This window comes from Lasioglossum baleicum, chromosome 14 (assembly GCF_051020765.1).
Source record: "Lasioglossum baleicum chromosome 14, iyLasBale1, whole genome shotgun sequence".
In the NCBI taxonomy this organism is placed as follows: domain Eukaryota; kingdom Metazoa; phylum Arthropoda; class Insecta; order Hymenoptera; family Halictidae; genus Lasioglossum; species Lasioglossum baleicum.
In genome coordinates, this window is record NC_134942.1 from 9681151 (window position 1) to 9704174 (window position 23024).

Genomic DNA, 23024 nt, shown 5'->3' on the forward strand with positions numbered 1-23024 from the left:
TTCATAGTGTAAGCCACTAATTCATAGTGATAATCAATATGCCCATCAGTTGTAATCATTAAACTGCGGATGTTGCTGCAAATTGCCATTTAAACGCGTTAGCTGTCGCGCTTCCTGCCGTCGCGATGTGAAAATGAAGATTTAATGGCACTTTAGGTCCGGTAAAACAGCTCTGTGGAATTGTTGAATATTTTTAAATGATGCACACAGGAATTAGTTCTCACCCTTCAAAAATGTTTCGCGCCATTTAAATCGAAAAATGTAATTAATTAAAATGTGGAAAACGCATCGGGTCGCAGAAGATTCGCAGAAGACGGAAAATCGCTGCACAAAGCGGTGATATTATCGATGCCCATGGAACAGTCAAGTTTACCGTCACCGAGGCATAAAGTGGGCCGAGGGCAAAGCGTTAACTATCTCGCTAATTGAACAATCCCACGCATTCTCGATCGACAGAGCAAGGAAATCTTCGTGTTCGCGGGAACCGGACGAGTCTCGCGGATCTCTCGCAAAAAGAACTAAGTGGATTATATTCCATTGAACAGGAAGAAGAGGGAAGGACGGCGAAGGGTGAACCGAAAACCACTCAGAAATTGGGTCGCCGGTGTGAACGATGGGGCCATCATTAAAACGACAGTAATTACGAGAACCTCCAGTGCCACTCCGAATTAGGAAACAGCATTCAAGAAGTGGACGGCTGATTGGCGAGCGCGGAAACATTCGCTGCTTCGTTACAGGTGCCCCGCGGTAATTGATTATATTATTATCAGTCGAACGTCTCCGCGATCAACTAAGCGATCGCTGATCAATCGATCGATTGATCAAATTGATTAGAGCCGCGGTATTAAAAAGAATTTTCGGTATGTTCTCTTAAAAATGATCTTTTAGAATGTTCCTTCGAAAATGATTTTTTACAATGTTCCTTTGAAAATGATCGTTTAGAATGTTACTTTGAAAATGATCTTTTAGAATGTTCCTTTGAAAATGATCTTTTAAAATGTTCCTTCGAAAATGATCTTTTAGAATTTTCCTTTGAAAATGATCTTTTAGAATGTTCCTTTAAAAATGATCTTTCAGAATGTTCGTTTATAAATTATTTAAAATGAAAAATGAGAAGACACGGTGTATTAATATAAATGTTTATTCATATAGCTGCTATAACAGTGTGTACTAGTATCAATATCAATATTAACAACCTTATGCTGGAGAACGTATAATCTCTAAATAAAAGCATTTCGTCACATGAAAACTTTATTACAAATCTGAAAAAGATTAATACATTCGATGAAACATGTTTCCCTACACCTCCGTGGAATTGCACGACGGGAAGCTAATGAAATTCACTAACAATAAGATACAACAAATGGAACTGTCTCTGCACCTAATGGAACACTAGAGGCTCTCGTTCAAGTGACAGAAAGAATGCGTTCACAGGTACATGTATACATCGTTAAGTAATTTATAGACTGCGGATCTATATGCATTTATAAGAAAATTTTATAAATTGAGAATGTCAATATATACGCTTTCTCATCTATTAAAATTATTAAGGGAATTATTCTATTTCTTGCAATGGACGCAGATTATTTTTATTTTGCATAAATTCCGCAGTCTAGTAATTTAGCAATAATACGTATACGAATAGTAAATTGGTGTTAACATGGAAAGTTCAAGAGTAATAACTAGACAGCGGATCTTTATGCAAAAGAAAAATTTTCTACAACAACCTGGAGTAAAATAGAAATTCGTTTTCTATCTTAATATGTTCAATAGGTTGAAAATAATATAACAGCATTTTTAAACTTTTCTAAACTTTCACTGTTTTAAATTACACCTATTCATTCTCGTCGTAAACGCATCGAATCCGCTGTCCAGTAATAAGGTATTACATGCTACCCTTTCGTTTGTTATGCAGTTTATTAGTTGTTCCTGAATTCCATTAATTCCATAGAATAAATTCTATTTACAGAGAAAAACTTACACGGTAAGATAACACAAAAGGAATCACAGTAGCTCCATTCGCATAAAAGAGAAAAAAAATTAAGAATTACAAAAATTCCCTAGTGTAATTCAGTATCGATTTTGTAACTCGTCTAAATTTCATTCGAATACACTCATACTAAATTTAATCGTAGAGTAACGAAGCTCACTCACAGCTGCAGAATCGGTAATAACGATCAAATACTTTGCCAATCGTAAATCTAATAAAGCACCATACATACAAAATAAAATCGTGGTATTGTTCTCGTTAATCATAATTTATATACAATTTCTTATAAAATTTTTCATCGATATTTTACGCTTAATCTCCCCGCGGAAACTTCGCTTCAATGTCTGCGAAGCAAGAAGAACTCTAAACAGTACACTTTTTTCTCTCTAGGAAAAAGAAAAGAACTTTGAACTTCGTCTGGAACAATAGTAAATATCAAAATAAACTTTTTTGTTTTTTTTTCATCGAGGAATGTATGTACAATAAAAACACACACACTCGCACACATAATTCCTCAAAGAGACGTACTCGAAAATAATACTAGACTTTATTCAAGAAACATCGTAAATGATGAACGAAGTCTAAAATCAGGCGGTATATTAATTACATATCTCTCGTTTGTCGATATACATTTCCGTTTAAAGAGAACATTCTACTATCGAGTGTTTCGCGAACTATTTACAATAATTATTTTAGCTACGTCACATCGAAAGAAGGAAGCAAGCTCCACCTAAGAGAAGCGAATTCGAGACGAACCGAGGAAAATAATAGGAAAAGAAAAGAAGACAAAAGATTTCGTACAACAAGACAATAAAAATTAGTATAGAAAAAGCAAATTGATACAACGTTTGGCTGGACTTGTCCCTCTCTTTACGTAAGTTCCCGATCGCACTTACGTAAGTACATCAATTAGATTACGTCGAGCGTTACATCGTCGATTGTCTTTCTTACTACCAACGATCGCACCTGTCCGAGCGATTCTCCCGCAAAACAATGCGCGCAAAGTAACAATAGGAATCGTTCGAGAACCAGTTCGACAAACAGGCAGTAGTCCGATGGAACTTCAATCACCGGATTCATAGCGAACAAACCCAATTGTAATACTATTCGTGTGAAATTAGAAGAACGAAACATGTTCTCGCTGCTGAACCTTGATCCCTCGACGCTTCGATCCGCAAACAAATTCGGAGAACTCGTTAAAATAGTGGTTGTCCTGCATAAGTCGCTTGTTTCACTTTAAAATAACAAAACTTTAGTTTCCCGAAAAGCTACAAAAGTGGCATAAACAGCACACGTGACAAAAGTTTATCTTACAAATAAGATAAGGACTCGCGTCGATCCAATAGCAGCAGCGTTAATTAATCCACAGTCGAGAGATCCACTGATTTAATTACAGAATTTCAACTCGAACGGTCGATCGTGACTCCCACTAATATTTGGACACTGTTAAAAGATTACTCTTTTAATATTAGACTGTGCGATTTGAACTTTTTTGAGAAGTTAGAGCAATTAGTTAGTTAGTACTGCGTGATGTGAAAAGAAATTTTTTCAAAAATTGCTATTGGTCGAAATTGTAGAGAAAATACTAAAAGTTGCATTTTACAACTTTTTTATGTGGACCTGTATAGAAAATTTACAAAATACTTATTGCAATTGGAAAACCTGCAATTTTGACCATCTTTAAACCTTTGTATTGAATATATTTCATTGAATATATTCAATATATTGATTAATTGATACAGATCTACGAAACGTGTTTCCTACATTTTCCGTATATGTCCACATAAAAAAGATTTCCTCTGCAATTCCGATAGCTTGCTAAATTTTTTTCAAAAATTTTTTCACGTTCTGTAGCCAACCCAATTGTTCTAACTTGCCAAAAATTTCAAATCGTATGGTCCAATATTAAAAAAGTAATCGTCCCTTTAAGAGTGTCCGAATATTATTGGGAGTCGCTGTATTATCTTGGCGAGTGGCCATCGGGATCGGTAATTCGAAGGTCATGAAGAAACTTGCATTTCATTGATTCACGTCGGTATTTTCTTATTACGGATTTAATAATGATACGAATGATAATATATAATATAATAATTAATAATCATAGTAATTATAATAATAATAATAATAAATCATCATTTAGAATTATTGTACATCGATATATTATTTAATATAATCTATTTTATATATTCTATATTAATATAGACTTCTATCTGATTCAATTAAATTCTTAAATCTTTATATTCTTGTTTTGTATCACCTGCCGAGTAAATTCTGGCAACTCGAGCGAGAAACACTTATGTAATTGGGGAAAGAAAATACACCACCGGAGCGTCGTCACTTTGACATTATTTCTGTACTGTTTTTCATCTTTTTTTCCCTTCTGATTTTCTTTTTCTTGTTTTCGTTTTCTGTAATTCCACGCACGCCGTGCCCCGAGAATATCACTAGAGAGTTTCTTTCGATTAGAGAACCGTTAACATCCACACGTTACCGTTCAAAGTTCGTATAAAAAAAATCATAGTAGAATGGGGAGAACGAAAAACAAAAGAGGAAAGAAAGTGGAGAAAATCGAAAGAAATGTGAAAAAGCACAGTAACAGTGACAATATCGTCGATCCTACCAGTCTCTCTCAACACGGCGGCTTTGTGTTTAACCGTTTAAAACCATGGAATTGACTTGAATATCTTCTCTAACGCGAACATCACCGAGACCATCAGTTAATTAATTACATAATTAAATCACATGCCGCGTGTGATTGGAAAATAAAAATGACGGTGCTAAAAAGGACTAGAAGCTACAATTAGAATTAGTAAAAACGAGGACTAAATATTAAAGCGAACTACGTAACGCGCATTCGTAAAAGAAACATATCATTTTTTCCCTCTGACGATTTTTTGTACTTTTTTGATTAGGGTTTCATTATATTTGGCCGAGCCAGTTTACCATAAATCTTTGTCGGTTCACGAAATACACAGAAGCACGTACCGAGGGCAAATTCTTGGTGCTTAAATAGTATTACTTGTTTCTCTGCCCTCTCATGTGCACTTTCTCTTCTTCTTTTTTTTTTATAAAAGTTCTAGTACACCTACGATCGCGATGACTAAACACACCTCGCTGAAATAGATCTTCCGTACTTCCCCGTATCTTTCTTCCTTTTCATTCACTTCTTTTTTTTCTCTCTCGTCTGCGCACAAAGAAGAAAGTACAGTTTAACTGGTACTTTGTCATTTATATCCGTGAATACACCAGAAGCGGCCACAAAGAAAACACAACGCTCCCCTCTGTCGCGTGTTCAGAGTAAAGTGTCGTTGTTATATCGCATTTAACGCTAATTAACACAGCTCAAAGATAACAAGTGATTCAAAGACGATTACAGAATATTTGTTTTTTTTCGGTCCTTATTTACAATCTTTAAAAATCACATGGTCTGTACCAGAGTCACCAAGTACTTTCACGCTTGATCAAGACAATAAGCGGCGACCGACGGTCTCCTGTAATTCATTTTTTTTCTTTTCTTTTCTCTTTTTACACGTTTCTTATAATTATGCTCATCCACGAACAAATATCTCTTTCGCAAACTAACACCCGAGAATTCTTTTATCCTTAATTTCATTAGACGCGAGAGTACAGTACGTTGCGCTTTCTCGCTTTACAGAGAGAAACAAGTTAAAGCATCGCTAATGACTTTACACTAATTCAATGTGTAACTTTTTAACGTTTTCACTCGAAACCACCGCCACTAGATAGCAAATCCAAACTCGACGGAGCTCGACATAACGTTCTCGTTATGAATACGTTATGAAAAATGGATATTAAACAGTTCCTACATAGTACAGAATCATAGTTAATTATATTATTTTCTTGGTTTGTTTAACGTGTCCGCTTTATCGAACAGGAACGCGTGGAACAGTCAAAAAACACTTTTGACCACAAGGAAATTTTTATCCCTTAACTTACTGCTCGCGTACCTCGGCATTCTAATTTGGTGAAACCAACGATCACTTCATCTCGCAATCATACGATGCCTCTGAAGATTAATATATATATTATTATAAAATACTCAAATCAACTGATAAATATTCCATATAATTAATAGTACGAATCAAAAAGAATTCGGATTGGTTCGTTGACCAATAATGATGTACAAAAATTACGCAGTAGTAATACAGCGCCAATAAATACGAATGTGTCGCAAAGTTGACACACTTTGCTCGGCCACACGTTCTGGAAATTACGGACCTTAGAGATCTTGCGTTTTTTGTGATTGCCACTCCAGCGAAATTATGGAATAAAAGTCTTCTCGTGTGAATTTAGTTAACTTAACCGATCGCACCCCGTTATTCGTCCTCCGTGTCCCCGTCACTGCTGTAATCTTGTAGAACGGGCGGTCTCAGAAAGGGTGCATTGTTCGTTTGACTATAATGTTTAACAATCTAACGATTATGCTCCGGAAACTCGAGGGCGGTGCAGTTATAAATATACAGAGAGAGCCTCGCAACGTGACGATCTGGAATAACTCGTGAGTTATTTGTTGTATTTAAGAATGTTTCGAACAAAAGTTGCTTTTTTATCGAGATACGAGGGTCGCCTTCAGTTTTTTGAATGGAGTGTCTGTTTTTTCTGAAAATAAGTAATTACTGAGATATTTTCAGTGAGCGAAGAACCTCTTCCAGTGTTTTTGCAGTTATCGCAGCACATGCACTTATGGTGCATAACTTGCGAGTTATTTGAGATCGTCAAGTTGCGAGACTCATTCTGTAGATGGGATAAGACTGTGTTCTACTTACGCGAGTCTTCGATAATGATTCAACCATTCCTCTAACATTTGTGCTACGAGTAAAGGTCTTTTATGAAGTTTTTGTTGCGCGACAAGTACACCACCCTCAGTTCTGCAGACGTCGAGCCACTCCTTCAAAATGGTCTCCTCCCGACCTACTTCCTCCGGACTCAAGAAATGGATTGGCAACAGTTTGTGTTCTCGGTCCATCAACGGCATAAACGTAGTCTGCATCTCGATTTGCAACTGCTGAAGTGGACTATTGCCGCCAACTAAGCCTACGCCACCGTGCGATGAGATCGGTGGTATCCTAGACGATGCGTATGGTTCGATAGGTACGAGAGCTGTAAAGTGACCCCGCGTATAACCCAAAGCAATAGGCGATCGAATACAAAACGATGGTTCCCATAAAAGTGGAAGGTAAACACCTTCGAATCTTGCGTATCCTGTGAAAAGAATTGTTCAAATGTAATAACGTCAGCTTTGTATAACACCTATGGAAGGAATTGATTTTATTAGAAATTACCTATGTCTTCGCCCCGGAAACTTTTAACATATTTAACCCCATAAACAATAATAGGTCGTCTTAAAATGTGGGCGAGAGCGAATACGTGTAATTGTTCCAACGCGCTTCCTGGCTGTGCAGCAGTTGCCAATAAACTTTCCCAATCTTCTTGCCACTGGGTCTCTTCTAATGTGAAATCTAACATTCGAGATGCTTGAGATGCTTCGTACTCCCTCCATCGGGGATAAAAGCTGAAATAGTAAATTATTTTATTCAATAAAATCACTACTTTAACACAAAATAAATATTTTCTAGTGTAGTCGACACTTTCGTTTACGCTTGAACCACTAAATTTAAAGTTTCCAGATTGTAAGTACACTGTGCGAGTAATTAAAAGTTAGATCGTGATTTCACGTTGTTCGGATAAGATGTAGGGAACTCACAATTGACCAGCTTGTTGCAAGGAATCAGCCAGAGCTCTCCTCAAAGCGTTGTCTCGGTCAAAAACTCCCCAAGTAGCTTGCATTGCAGAATCTAGTAAACAGTCTCCAGCAGATCTATTCCAAAGCGCGTGCAGACGACTTCCTAAACGCTCGGTAATTTCTAAAGACCAATTTAGTGCTGGTGGTTCTCCGCAACCACCTTCCAATTGCTGTTGAGCTTCCTTATCTAATAACTCCTCCAATAGTTGCTCCTGTACAATACTTGGTAAATCTTCTACCTAATAACGAGAATGTTCGATTTGTATTCAAACTAGACTTCTACATAACTTAAGATTACTTTAAATGATCAGTGTATCGAACAAACTATTATATACCCCGTAGAGAAAATGTATTAGAATATTATAGTAACCTCAGCAGGCAAAGCGAACGTAGCTATATCAGTGACAAAATAACATGGAAAGGAACCCTTGCATAACCGGATACTATTGGTGACGTGTCTGCGTATCTGAGCAGCCAAATCTGGTGCAACGTAACTCGGTACCCTTTTCACTCCAGAACCTGAACCTTCAATTTGTGATAATAATGTTGCTAGAATATCTTCTCTTTGAAATCTGTTAAGGATACGTTAAACTGAATGAGCAATACTCGGCGAAATATTTCTATTTAACACAATAATATTATAGATTATATAACGTACTATAATATTTGTTATGTCACACATGTCACAAAGAAGTTGAAACATGGCCAGAAAGAATATACAGGGTGTCTCAAAAATGTTCTACCTCCCCAAAGGGGACGACGATCCGTGTTTTTTCTTTGATAACTCTGAAGGAAGTACAATATTTTTGGAATACCCTGTATACATTCACAAGAATACATGAACAGAAATAAAATTGTTTCCCACTGACCTAATTGCTAAATGTACTAGAGTATGCCCAACATCGAAAGCGCTACTTCTATTTAGAAGCAGAACTTCTGAGTGCGTCAACTGACGAGCAGGATCGCCTCCGCTTGTCAAATAAGCCTCGACAGGAGCATTGTCGCCTTCCACAATGCCAAGACATGCGTTTAACCAGCACCAATCGGTGTGATGCTTTAGCTGCTTTAATCTACGTTCATAGTCACAATTATTAGGAGATTGAGGAGTCGATAAATTGTCATTCCTGCTATCAGGATATCTATGCGAGCTCCTACAACATGAGAAGACTTGCAATACTTGAAATATTGTTGCCTATAGTATCAGTACAATCAATAAAAATTCATTTACCTTCGTCCTACAGCCATATTCTCGTCCCTTTGAGTTTGATGAATATACGGTACGTGCGGCGGTGAAGGTAAGTTGCGTTGACTGTGATCTCTTTCTGGACTCGGCAAAATAACACCCACATTATTGGTACTTTTATCCCTTCTGTCTTTTTCTTTAGGGTTACCACACATCACGCACTTCGTGGCTTTCGGCCAATTTTCATAAGTACACACGAGACAAGACCACTTCTCAGGATGCAAATTAGTTTGTAAGTTGTAAAATTTTTCCGGATGTAAATTTATCGGAGGTGGTATAGATCCTGAATTTGGTGGCGGATCTCCTAGCCTAAGGGGTGCTAGATGTTCATGCAAATTCGAAGCTATGGAGTGTATAGACTGATTGAGACCCATGGGTTTTTTATTTCCACACTGAACACAACGTGTGGTATTTTGATAGTTAAGATAGGTACACATTGCACAAGACCACTTGCCACCCGATGGTACATTCTGACTATAATTCTGAGGACTAAGATTATAAGAATCCGTAGGACTTAAATGTGTTACTGGACCGGACGCGACGTTCGATCCAGATCTTTGTGGACTCGGATCCCTTAGACGGTAGATATCCTCCCCTAATAAAGGCTTGGCGCTTCTGCACATTGTGCATTTCAAAGAAGAAGGCCAATTTTCGTATGTACAATATTCACAGGTCCATTTCGACTCTCGTTCTTCAAGCCTGTTACTCATTTTCTCTGTATCACCCCTTTTATCGTGTAAATCCTATTGTCCCTAATGCATAGACACTTTAATATCGAGGCTCGAATCAAATATATATTTATAAAGCATTAAATGTGTAAATCGAAAGTTGCATCGAATATCTTAACAAGTTCTTTTTAATGTTGATTACGATTATTGAATTTTGCATATTTTCATGTCACAAGATATACGACGAAAACGTGATTCCCATTAAACATTGGCGAGAGTATTCGTTAGTCATATAACGAAGTTCATGTCATGTGGTAAACATGTCGATTCGATATAAGAAAATAAAAGCTGCCACGGTAACGTGAATACAGACAGCTATTGAAATCTGCAAAGAGAACAAAAGTAACGGTATCAATTCAATGGGAACAGTCATTATTATTTACCAGTAACTAAATAAGTACACTCCTGTCCATAAGTCACCGGACACTTATTCAAATTTGGATGCAGACGATTTTTTGTTATTAAGGGGCCTACATTATGAAATAGAAATAGTGCTTACTAATTTTTAAAAATATCCATATATTTTCTAATTTTATAAATTTAAGGAGGTAGACACTCGTTTCCAGGATTGCAAGGATATGGAATGCACCTTCTAATTTCTTGATGATGCAAATAAAAAGTCTTATTTTTATGTTTATGTGTCGTAATGTGCATTATTCATAAAGCTGTGATAGCTACATGCCAAATAATGCAAATTATGCCTTGTAAACGTAAAACTAGGACTTTTGAGGGTGATTGCGGCCTAGATTGATCTATAATCTAGCCCTTTTGACTACTAAAAAACCGCATCTTTGCGTTATCTCAATATTGCATTGTTGCCTGGAATCCTGGAAACGAGTCTACCTCCTCAAGTAAGGTAATTGTTTTCCAATTTGGCTTCTAGAGCTATAAACGTCCCACAATTTCTCGATCTCTTTTTCCCAAAACTTCCTTCATATAGCATATGTATATATTTAATTTTGCATTTAAATATTATAATAGCTACATATCTAATCAAAATAAAACAATCAAATAAGTATCTGGTGATTTATGAACAGGATTATACGCGAGTAAGTAAGTAAATAAGTAAGTGAGTAAGTAAGTACGTACATTGTTTAAATGGAGAAACAAGTGTTAGCTTTATTAACATATATATATATATATAGATATATATAAATATAATAGTATAAGCTTAACAAGAAGATTTACATTGACAAATAACATAAGACAAGGTAAACTCAACTAAAACAGGAGCTAATATATTTACAATTGGATTCCAATCGGATTTATATGTATGTATACATATATGTATACACGTACATATATATATATATATATATATATATATATATACACAATTAAAATAACATATACATAAAAACATAGAGAGAGTACGCGAGGCGATGAAAATCTACTAGTAATATGATACAAAATTCCTTGGCAAGACAAACTAATCATTTGAAAAGTAAAACGCGGTAAACTGTAATAGAGGTTTGAAATGTGACTGACCTCTAGCGCTTTTATGTCGCACAAGCGTCACGTCAAGGAGAAATGTGGACAGGATTTTACGGGCCAAAGCAAGTGTCGTACGGTTGTTAGATCAGAAGTGGGGCTACCTGGCAAAAGTTGAGCCTGGTGTCCCGAAAGTTGTTGTCACGCGCGAATAAGCTCCATCGAAGTACAATGTATCGGTTGACCGTGGTGAACCTGACGTGAAGACAGATACGTGGAATCAGTTGTAGGATCGCGCACTACGGCCACCAGCCTCACTGTAATCGCATTTAAATAAGAGAGAAGGATTAAGGCACAGGCTACGAGAAACAAATTTTTCACATCCGCGAGAATGAAAGCCCGCCTTCTCTCCTCGCGTTCGAATCGAAGTAAATCTTCTTTTTCCCCACCGACGAAGACCCGAGGCACGTCACTCGTCGAACGGGTGAAATGCGACGAACGTAACGAGACAAGAGAACTTCTCTCTTTACGCACACTCACTCCTTGATTAATAGACGCACGGTATCCCTTTTGGCTGCACTTCGCTCCTCTTTTCCCTTCTACAAGTCAAATACAGTCATGATGTTATCCTTCGAACTGCCATGCAAAGCTGAACACTTCGCTGAGAAAGTAGGTTTTGACAATCATCCGCAAACAGATATCAGGGCTACCAACATCGTGTAACAACGCCTCCTGAACTCGACGCTAGAGGGCTGAGAAACGATAACCTATTCTCGCTATATAGTTCTCCGTTTAATTATTCAAACGTCTGCATTCGAATTTTACATTTTCCTAATTGAATAGAGCAGCAAATCGTTTGTTCTAATCTTAATCGATTCTTAGAAACTGAGCTGAATCTACAGAAATCTATAAGCGTACAATATATCTTGATATGAGTACGGAATTTTTTAGTTCATTTTTCATACGAGGTAAATTTTGAACGACCTAGTCCACAATTGGGTATCGATGGATTTAAAAAATTGATCGTTAAAAATCATATACCGAGCAATAATCGGTTACTGGCCATTTAATCGGATATCCTAAATAGTATGTACACGATATAAATCCGGTTATATCAATCACACTAATTCAAGTGCGCCTATCTCCAATAATAAGATATAGATTTTGTTGTACATGTAAGTCTTAAATGAAGTCTACTAAAGTCGATCAAAATCAGCTACTCAAGGCCACCGGCAATAAAGTATCTTGTTCGTTGATTTATTTTTTAATTATATTACCAATGGAACGGTAAGAATTTTGTAAACACTGCCTCCTGAACTTACCGCTAGAGGACCATAGAGGACCACGAAGATTTACACTCTGAACTATTTTAAATTTTTCTTTCGGCCTGAAATATTTGCATTGTTATATTATTTTCTGAATTTTGTCGATATAAAACTGATATCACCTCGTATAATACTTTCAGTAGTTTATTAAAATATTAAACACGTTTAGTAGTTTATCGAAAAGAAATTTAATAATGCAAGAAATATTTTGAATAATGCTATAAGAATTATTAGTAGCGCCTCTGAGTCACCACTCGAGTGCAAAGGGTTAATAGAAATTCCTTTAGCTGGACAGTCCGTAACTAATACTTCAATTACTATGCGACGAATTCCGGGAAAAGTTACAAAATGCGATTGTGCACTCTTTCCTACCTTTAACCTAAATTTCAGTCGCTGCGATCTATACAGTCACCGAGTTTGTGAAAAGTGTGCAGTTACATCACGCAATCTCCTCAGAACCTTAACTCATTCATTCTTTTTAAATGAATTCGTCCTTGAAGGTAGCATTAGAATCCTCAATATACAAACCATCTTCGTCGTAGAAACGAATAAGAACGATCAAACTTTTTCTGCTTCCATACTATGGTTAAATACACAGTAATCTATGCGTCCGTTTCCGGTTTTTGCAGACGTACCACGCACGTTCTTTCTGTCACCCTCGAAGCTTTGAATTTCGAAAATGTTCAAAAACTTAGCATTCGAGAATAAATATACATGCCTTCTCGCAAAGATCTCGTGCGTGTTTCTGACAGATGCATAATGTTCGATTAAGAACTAACATGTTCGCTCTACATTTACGTGGGAGAGCTATTTTTTATTTATAAATATCTTGGGCCACGGGCCAAATGGGGCTTAGCCTAGACACTTATCCTTGACATTTGATTGACTCAGATTTGTTATCGTAAAACACATCGAACAGGGGTGGATAATTATTTTTTTTGTTTTTATAGTTTACTCACCTGGCCAACGAAATCTCGTGTTTTTATAGATAACGTTGACCGATGACGTCACGCTGATCAGCTGGAAACCAATGCCGCACCGATTTTCTTCCAGCGAATCTGCACTCGAAATTTTTCTACGTCGACAGACGTCAAAATGATTGATACGAATATCACGATTTTATACGGCAGTGAAACCGGCACTGCCGAAGACGTAGCTGAACAAATTTGGAAAAATGCCAAAAGGTTTTGTTATTGTCCTCTTTCTATTTTGCATACAGAACAATAACGTGAAACGTCAGCTTGATACAATTTCATATTCGATGCATTGGACACTGCGCTTATTTTAATACTGTTTCAGGAAAGGTTTACGGAGCTCTGTCTCTGCGCTGAACGACTATGATATTAGGAATCTTAATTTAGAGAAAATGATAGTCTTCGTGGTGGCTACTACGGGCCAGGGGGATCCTCCTAATAACATGAGGCAATTTTGGAGACTTTTATTAAGGAAGAGTCTGCCCATAACGTTACTAAGCAACATGAAGTACGGAGTGTTAGGCTTGGGCGATAGTTCCTACTCGAAATTTAATTTTGCAGCGAAAAAGTTGAGCAAAAGATTGACACAACTGGGTGCTGAAGAAATACTGCCTATCGGACTAGCCGACGATCAACACGATTTAGGGATCGATGCAGTTATCGATCCTTGGCTACAAGAATTATGGATCAAAATTGCGGATACTTTCCATATAAATACTATAGATTCGATTAACGATCAAGAAAAAGTAATTGAAAGATTCAGTATTTCTGAAATACATACAGATTCTGTAGATAATGACTATTCTTCGGAGAATAATATTTATATGAGAGAAGTACTTGTAAATAACGAAAGAAAAGTGGGTACAGTAATTGAGAATATGAAAACCACTGCCATAGATCATTTTCAGGATGTCAGACTGATTAGAATTAGATCAGACAATGTTGAGTATCAACCTGGGGATGTGGTATACGTTAGACCAAATAATTCTAAGCAACAAGTTGACAAATTTTTCGAAGTATTAAGTACTAACAATGTACGATTAGATCCAGATACAAAAATCCAAATTTCAGAGAAAGAAGTTAAAGTGCCGATAGTCTTTAGACAACCTTTAACTCTAAGACAAATTGTAGAACAATATTGGGACTTAAATTTTAAACCAAGGAGATGCACGATGCAAGTACTGTATCAGATTAGTGACAATGAATTGGAGAAAGAGAAGTTTCACGAGTTTACAACGATAAGCGGTCAAGAAGAATTGTACAATTACATCAATAGGCCGAGGAGAAATATTTTAGAACTATTCGCCGATTTTCCCCACACAACTAGTAAATTAAATATAAAGCTTTTATTTGAAATCATGGCTCCTATAAAACCTCGTGCTTTTAGCATTGCGTCGAGTTCGAGAGCCACTGAAAACGAAATTCAGTTACTAGTCGCTGTGGTGAAGTATAAAACTAAATTGTTTGAACCACGGTACGGTTTGTGCTCGAACTGGTTAGCTAGCTTACAGAAGGATGAGAAAGTAATATTTTGGATACAAAAAGGAACTTTTAAGTTTGCATATGATAGACCAATGATACTGATCGGTCCTGGAACAGGTGTTGCTCCGTTTCGGTCTGTACTATTGGATAAATCGGCGCTAGAGAATGATTTAAACAATTGTGCTCTTTTCTTCGGATGTAGAAACAAAGAGAAGGATTACCACTGTAGAGATGATTTTGAGCAGATGTCGCAGAACCTGGGTTTAAACTTGTTCTGTGCATTTTCTAGGGACCAAGAGCATAAAATGTAAGCAGCTTGTAAAACTTTGTATTATATATTGTAGTATAATTATAATTTATTGCTTGCAAATATTTCAGATATGTGCAGCATGTTATACGAGATCAAAAACAGCTGTGCTGGGACTTCCTTAACAGAAATGGTAGTATTTATTTAGCGGGTAATTCTAAGAACATGCCGAACTGTGTTCGCGAAGAATTTGTTGATTTAGTAAAAGAGAAAGCAGGGCATACCAAGGAGGAAGCAGAGAATTTTATTAAACAGCTGGAAAATACAAATCGGTATCAAGTTGAAACATGGGGTTAATAAGCACAAGTCTCAAATAATATACAATACGGTGTACCAGATCGTCTGTTCACAATTATTATAATGGAAGAAGATAAAGAGACAATTCTCGGGTGGGGAGTACAACCGTCACGGCCATGTTATGCGAGCGTAACATAGAGTAATTAGATCAGGACGACGCCATGAGATTTGTATCTTTCTTCCTTTGGTCGCATCAAGGCCGATAGAATAATCTAGATCTACAATAAAAATGTCTCATTGCTTTAGAAAAAACTCGGTTTCTAGTCTGATCAGGAGTAAAAAATATAATAGAGGTAGATGGGTGGTCTAGAATACTCTGTATATTTTTATAAATTAATCGAGTTTAATAAAAATTAATCGTTACAACTGTAGAACATTTTTTGACTATGTGCCAGCAATTACGAGACTGACTGTATGTTACAAAAATAATAATGTTGCTTCTTCAGACTGCCTTACTATAGCGAGATAGAAAGTGTTGTTGTCTGGAAAATGTTTATGCATTTTCCAATTTTTATAGACAAATTCTAAGAAAGTGGAATGAAATAAAATTCTATTTTCAATGGAAACAGTCTTTGTAGATCCTAAACAAATAAAAATTCTGTCGAATTTGATATTCTATCCTTTCTCGAAGACAAATGCATAAAGATCCGCAGTCTACATAGTAATAACTGTTGCAAACAAGTTACGTCAGTTGCATTGGTGATGCAAGATTTTTTTCGCTCGCTGATTTGAATACTGCAGAGGCGCGCGCGCGTGTCGTAAGTCGTAACTCGTAACGCCTCGGACTAGTTCGTGAATCCCCGCGCAGCGTGGAGCTCGCTTGTCGAACTCTAACCCTGTATTATCTTAACCTACAAAAATAAAGCAGAAACATGGTACGTCGTGCACGTTGGGGAACAGTTCTATTCATAACTCCACGCCTTAACCAGTGGATCATGCAGTGATACCGTAAGGGGTTCTATCGAGACCTTCCTTTCCGTAAAAGAAATCAGGAAAGTCGTTGTTGGAAGACGCACCACAAATGATTAAATAACTTAAACTCGCAACCAAATTGTCCAACGATCATTTCAAGCTTTATCAAACGTCCAGACTAAATAAGTGGCCGTATCCAACCGAGACAACAACCATAAATAGATAATTTTTTACCAGAACTTGACCGACACGTGAAATGCATTAACCTACGGTACTACACGGCTTCTTAATTGAATTCAAGTTTAAAAAACTACACGGAAAAATGGCGGGCAGTTACACGAAGAAAGAATTCGGCGTGGGTAGCGAAGAACAAACGTTGTTGAAAGATTCAAATGGAACCCGCATCGTACCCGCGAAAGGTATACGATATTCTCTTTGTCGCTTTTTTCTTTTTTACTCTCTTCTGGCTTCCACAACCTTAATCGCTTCAGCCCCGCTTCTATATTTCAAATATCGGAGTATCGGAGACTTTCTCGGAACTGTTTTTCTTTCTTTCTTCTTTTATTTTCGCTACAAATACTTGGCCAAACCGGTCCCTCCATGGAGAGTATTCACACAGCTTAAGAACTTTACTGTGCAAGATTGATTCCTGTGCTTCAATCAGGCTTGATTTTTTCAAATCGCTGTGTTAAGTTCATGTTTATCATGAAACGTTAAGTATTATTTGTAAAACTACAAATATTCAGGTGAAATCAATGTTTGAACTGCTTAGCTTTATTGTATATGTTCGTGTACTTTTTTTGCTGGATTTTTAAGTAATTGCTTCTCGATTCTTCAATCACTATCGCTACATCTGAAAAGAAATCGTGATAATGATAATTGATTTCTGTAATAATACTTAAGTTACAGTAGAGTACTTATCTGAAGTATATCATGCTCAAATAGCCCTAGCTATCTATAGATATGTGGACCTTGACAGAAGAGTCTAATAGTTTGAAATGTGATAAATGGACAGCGGATTTTTGCAATCCTGGAAACAATGCATACTTAAATTCTTTTTGTTATAAATGTAACAAGTCTGCTGTCTAGTAATGAATCTAAGAATTTGAAATTTATTTTTTACATTTTCAATATAGGCCCACAGTTTTTCTCATGTTCTATAGTAAAATAATTGTTCTAACTTCTGGAAAAAATCCAAGTAATTTCCTTCTATGAAATTCACATGATCTTGTGACCATCTGAGTATCCTATTTCATTCAGGAAGCTAACTTTTCTGCTGACACAAGTGTAAATAAAAAAGCTAGATTAGTTGTACGCATATTTCTGTTACTCTGAAATATTTTGTATCATCATGACCTTCATCATCCTTATTGATTATTAAAAATTACAATTATCTATGTTATTTGAAAAAAAATTTAATTTAGTCCCATCATAATATGTTACATGCTCACAGCATAATATTATGTATGTTATACAGGAATATAATTTAGAGCAGAATGGAAAACAACTAGAATAAACTTGTATAAATATCTTGTCCACAGGTTGCATTAAACCTTCCTATAAAACATTTAGAGTTCACATTCCAACCGGTAATTAACGTTTCATTTCTTTTAATGTGTAAACAATGTTTGTGTCGTCTGATTTGAATGTCTAAAAAGAATATTTCTTATCTTTACGTCGTATAAATGCAGGATGCGATTCTCAGATAATGTATGTATATACTGTACGTGTTGTGTTACGCATTAGGGTCTTCTTTGAATTGATAATTGCTTTAAATTGGAGCATCATGAAAGTGTTGTCAAGATAGCTTTAACTCCTACCATATTAAATTACTGTGTATGTGTGCATATGTGTGTTGATGTGTTTACGAATCATACTAAAGAACTGGATCTTTTATTATAGGTACGGAACCTGTACGTCTTTCCCCTGGATGGGAAGGTACTGGCAGACCCGACGATGAATTGAATTTTAAAGGAATCACAATGGATCAAGCGGATCTCGAATTAAATCCTCCGAGAGATAGGTAAACCTAAATCTTCGCTTTTGACCCTTTGCACTCGAATGGTGAGTCTGAGACGCCAGTAAAAGTTGCTGTGCCATTATTCAAAACAGTTTTAATTTTATGAGAAAACAGAAAGAAATGTCTTGCTTCGAGTCGAAAGGGTTAACTTTAGCTAGCAGATGTCCAACCGAATTACATTCGTGTATGTTTCTGTTTACAGATTAAATATTGTATTCCTTATAATGGTACTTCATGGAATTGGTGCCTTGATGCCATGGAATATGTTCATAACAGCAAAAAAGGTAAGAAACTTCATTAGGATTAATTTCCAGCGTAACAATGATCACACGTTTACAGTTACAATGAATTCTTCTAGTATTTTGTCGACTACAAGTTATCTAAGGATTATACAGGGATTGAGACAGATTTTGATAAAAATTTTCTCTCCTACCTAGCATTTGCAGCGCAAATACCAAATCTACTATTTAATTGGTTAAATATATTTATACAATTTGGGTATGTACACTCTGAATAATACTGATTACCTAATGTATGCATTCCACTATATTTTCTGGTATCTCTAACAACTTCGGAGCCTAATGTTTCTGTTGTTCCATCGATCAGCATACTTTCTTCAGAAAATTGAAATGTGTCTGATTGTTTTAGCGGCAATCTGACGACACGTATAGTATGGGGCATCTTCATACAAGTTTTGATATTTGTATGTACTGTTATTTTGGCAATGACTGATAGTTCTGGTTGGCCTGGTGTCTTTTTCTGGATTACCATGGTTTCTGTTGTTATATTAAACAGTAAGATGTGAAACATTTTATTTTTTAAAATAGCATAGGAGAAATGTGTTTTTAAGTTACCTCGATTATTGCAAGTTATAATCTCTTTCTTATCGTCTCGCTTTGCGTACTCTCTCATTGTATATAATAAATTTCTTGCAGCTGCTAACGGAATTTACCAAAACTCTGTATTTGGTATGGTCGCAAAGTTACCCACAAAGTACACAGGAGCTATTATTTTAGGCACGGTAAACGCTAACTCCTCAAATTTCATGATAAAGAAGATTACACGGCGCATAGTTACACAGTTGTATCATTTCCCTGTTGTTTTCAGAATTTAAGCGGAACGTTCACAGCCGTAATTAATTTTATCGCTGATTACATGTCACCGAATGCTCGAACTGCTGCAATATACTATTTCATAACAGCTCTCTTCGTTCTCTTGGCATGTTTCGACACTTACTTCGCACTTCCAATAAACGTAAGATTCATAATCTTTTACACATTCTATTTGATCCGCAACATTATTAACAGGTTTCTATTTATAGAGATTTTATCGATATTGCGAATTATTACATCAAAAAGGATTAAACAAAAGGCAGCTGGAGAATAAAGGAAAAGCGAATCCTGATAGTGTGCCGTATTGGAAAATATTCACACAGTGTTTTCCGCAATGCTTTAACATTTTCTTTGTGTTCTTCGTGACTCTTTCATTGTTCCCTTCCGTACAGTCTGACATACAACGTTCGGATCCGAATTTTATAGTTTCACCAAATTACTACACTTCTATTATGTGTTTCCTTACGTTTAATATCACTGCTCTGATTGGAAGTTCTATCGCATCGATGGGGCAGTGGGTAAGTTTTTCTTTATCTCATATTTACAGAGTTATTTCCTAATATCTGCTTTCTCTCTTTCCCTGCAGCCCAGTAAAAAATATTTGGTGATCCCAGTTGTTTTACGTGTTCTGTTTATACCGTTGTTTTTAATGTGCAATTACAGACCGAAAGGTCTCACAAGATTGCTACCGGTGTACATTCATAACGACTGGGTTTACTTTGTAATTGCTGTAACAATGGGTGTAAGCAGCGGTTATTATTCTTCACTAGCCATGATGTACTGTCCCAGGTGAATAACCAGATGAAAAATGATTTTCTTAATGTGATCGAAAATACGTAATCGCACATTTTCATTCCAGAATGGTAGATCCAGATTATGCTTCAACTGCTGGCATGTTCGGCGCAGCGTCGCTTATAACAGGGATTTTTACTGGAATATTGTTCGGTACGGTAATGCCCAGCATTATAGAAAATTTATCGTTTTAATCTGTGCATTATTCGATCATGGAACGTTGATTGATTTACGAAGATGATGTTTCTGAAATAGATGAAATCAGAATTGATTAACGCGATACAATCTAATTTTTGTATTATGCTATTTATATTTTTCGAGAAACTGATTTCTAGAGATCTTTTATTATCAGGATAGATCAAAGTGGGAATAAATGTTTGAATTAATTGTGAAACCATTTCGTTAAATGGAATACACACGATTTTAATTTATTGATTCATACCTGACTTCACGCAAAGTTGTTTTGTTTATGAAGGGAAATGCAGCACGGAAGTATCATGTAAAATTTGCCTGATACCATCGAGCTGAAATTGTGAAAATTGTTTTTGTTTAATCGGAAATGAAGAAATCGTTAGATCGTGTAAATGATCGTAATGTTTAATCACTCCAATGAAACTACTACTATCTAGGATTGGACCAATAAGCCTTACTAACCACGTATTGCTAGTTTTTCACATATATAAGTTGATTCAAAGCCGCTAAAATAAGCACACGAAAAATCTGTATATTTCATATTTGTTACTTACACAGACCAAATTTAACATAAGACTGTGCTTTGTTACCTTTTTTGTACTAATAATACGATTAATTCAGAACCGAGCTTGTATATCACTTATACCGCGAAATGATGAGCAACGCTATCATTCTCGTTTTTTTATTCTCAAAAGCTCGGTAACTGTACTAATCCACTTAAAGTATTTGCAATGTCGTGGAATTCTCACGCATGCATTTAACAAGTGCATCAGGATACGTTCGCTAATATTTATGCAAATCTTGCACGGAACAGCTTTCAAGATTTGATGACTATTTATTTAGATGTGTTCTCATTTTTTTTTAGCGAATAATAAGTATACATACTATCTTTTAAAAAAGTTATTGTATAGTTTTTAAGCGTTTCATTTTATACAGTTTTTCTCTTTTTTTATAGTGTTCACAATTGACATTTATAATTGTAGAACACCGAAGAATTGAATGCTTATCTTTTGAAGCAACTTATAACTATAACGAACCACGAAGGAACGATCTGACTGTTATTAGGCTCAGTATAGATAGATCATGACAATAAAATCTCGTTTTTATTTGATAGAGATATTATTTTACACATTTCCGTAATCTCATGTTTGTTTTTACATTAAAAAAAAACAGTATATAAAAATAGTACATAATACTATAATGCTTACTAAGTACTTCTCTTTAATCTGTGCATTAACAAAGCTGATTAAAACAGTATGCGTAAGCGAACAGTGAACATGACAACTTAATCTGTATGGTATGTTACAAGCTCAATGAAACTGCGCTACAAAACTTTCTGTACATTTATAAGATATATTGTATCTGTTAACACGTGTCTACCGAATGCATGACTCAGAGATGTGAAACACTATATATATACTTTCTGTGGAATACCGTGTCTTTGTTCGAATAATTTGTAAATGATGTATACTATCGAATTAATTAGCAGAAACGAGTATTTATTTGAATAACACATTGCTCAAAATTGGCTCAAGTCTGAAGTGTATTTTACAATAAATTTTTAAAAGTATACATCATTGTGGAAATGTGAAACCTTCGTTGAAGAATCATTGTCAGAATTTGTACATATTGTCTAAGTGCTTCCACATGTTTTCCAACATGTGACGATTAGAAATTTGCATTTTTATTATATATCGTAACTTATAAGCTATAATGTTTCACCATTTATAATACTGTTCGTCATCTAATTCTATCAAACTTATATACACTTGTAACCAATGCTCTTTACACTCTTTCGAATTATGCACGATTCAAATTTGTTATCACGATCGTATTACTCATGAACTTCGACGCATCTTGCTGGTGAAAGAAAGAAAGACTTAAATTACCTCAAGTGTTGTATCCCAAGTTGACCACGAATTTTATTCTAAAACATATAGAATCCGAATTCCTAGAAGGACAATCCTCTGCATAAAGCAATTCAGACAATAAATTATAAATGAAATTCAATGAGAGCCCTCGAATGAAACATCATTGAAGTTTAAAGCTCGTAGAAGCATAGAAGGGATATTTTTATATTGATTCAGTCGTGGACATGTTTTTGTCAAAAATTGCTTGATGCATATCGTATTATATAGAATAGGCATTTTTTCATTAAAAATACACCGAAGTTATGGATTATAAGAGAAAAATAAATGCAAAATGGTACATCTGTTTCTACATAAAAATGGTATTACAATAAAACGACTTTGACAACGTAGCGATCTTACCATTGTTATGTTGAAATGTTTGGGCATGCATCAAATAAATACAAATATGAAGTATTGTAAAATACTTTGCAAAGTTCACGGTTACAGATAAGTCTTAAAAGCGTAGATTTATGGAATTGTTTTGACCGTTCAATCTATTGTAGAGAATGATGTTAAATAAATGCATAAGGACAAGTTTCATTTTC

At 35.8% G+C, this 23024-nt stretch overlaps 2 protein-coding genes across 14 annotated transcripts; one reads left to right on the forward strand and one right to left on the reverse strand.

The window, feature by feature from the left end:
- Positions 1–1898: 1898 nt before the first annotated feature.
- Positions 1899–12830, reverse strand: Trbd (ubiquitin thioesterase trabid). Of its 10 annotated transcripts, XM_076437719.1 has the most exons (10): positions 11697–12826; positions 11321–11411; positions 10039–10050; positions 8983–9076; positions 8624–8905; positions 8125–8326; positions 7716–7993; positions 7294–7523; positions 6778–7213; positions 1899–6406 (listed from the first exon to the last, which is right to left on the reverse strand). In XM_076437719.1, the coding sequence occupies exons 4-10, from the start codon at positions 8997–8999 to the stop codon at positions 6328–6330; spliced, it is 1524 nt and encodes a 507-aa protein (XP_076293834.1). In that variant the 5' UTR covers positions 9000–9076; positions 10039–10050; positions 11321–11411; positions 11697–12826; the 3' UTR covers positions 1899–6327. The 10 variants fall into 10 exon arrangements, 9 of the variants coding, with proteins under 9 accessions (XP_076293834.1, XP_076293830.1, XP_076293831.1 ...); XR_013010395.1 differs by having other exon boundaries at positions 1899–6017; positions 6230–6406; positions 8983–10050; positions 11321–12829; XM_076437715.1 differs by having other exon boundaries at positions 8983–10050; positions 11697–12829.
- On the forward strand, positions 12502–23013 carry LOC143215537 (NADPH-dependent diflavin oxidoreductase 1). 4 transcript variants are annotated; one of them, XM_076437735.1, is made up of 12 exons: positions 12502–13665; positions 13781–15244; positions 15316–15395; positions 18356–18476; positions 18676–18757; positions 18832–18971; positions 19122–19267; positions 19409–19494; positions 19581–19727; positions 19795–20103; positions 20172–20374; positions 20445–23013. In XM_076437735.1, exons 1-12 carry the CDS (start codon positions 13577–13579, stop codon positions 20569–20571), a joined length of 2994 nt encoding a protein of 997 aa, XP_076293850.1. In that variant the 5' UTR covers positions 12502–13576; the 3' UTR covers positions 20572–23013. The 4 variants fall into 4 exon arrangements, with proteins under 4 accessions (XP_076293850.1, XP_076293851.1, XP_076293848.1 ...); XM_076437736.1 differs by lacking the exons at positions 12502–13665; positions 13781–15244; positions 15316–15395 and adding exons at positions 15546–16872; positions 17995–18042; XM_076437733.1 differs by lacking the exons at positions 12502–13665; positions 13781–15244; positions 15316–15395 and adding an exon at positions 15546–16872.
- The last annotated feature ends 11 nt before the right edge of the window (positions 23014–23024 follow it).

Bases quoted from the DNA above. Each gene is read 5' to 3' on its own strand.
- Trbd (XM_076437715.1), bottom strand. From the start codon at position 9,707: ATGAGTAACAGGCTTGAAGAACGAGAGTCGAAATGGACCTGTGAATAT. The intron at 8,327-8,623 runs GTCAGTGGGAAA...TATCCTTAACAG, and splicing joins CTAGTACATTTAGCAATTAG to ATTTCAAAGAGAAGATATTC. The intron at 7,524-7,715 runs GTGAGTTCCCTA...TTACTATTTCAG, and splicing joins TTGCAACAAGCTGGTCAATT to CTTTTATCCCCGATGGAGGG.
- LOC143215537 (XM_076437735.1), top strand. From the start codon at position 13,577: ATGATTGATACGAATATCACGATTTTATACGGCAGTGAAACCGGCACT. The intron at 15,245-15,315 runs GTAAGCAGCTTG...CAAATATTTCAG, and splicing joins AGGGACCAAGAGCATAAAAT to ATATGTGCAGCATGTTATAC. The intron at 19,728-19,794 runs GTAAGATTCATA...TTCTATTTATAG, and splicing joins ACTTCGCACTTCCAATAAAC to AGATTTTATCGATATTGCGA.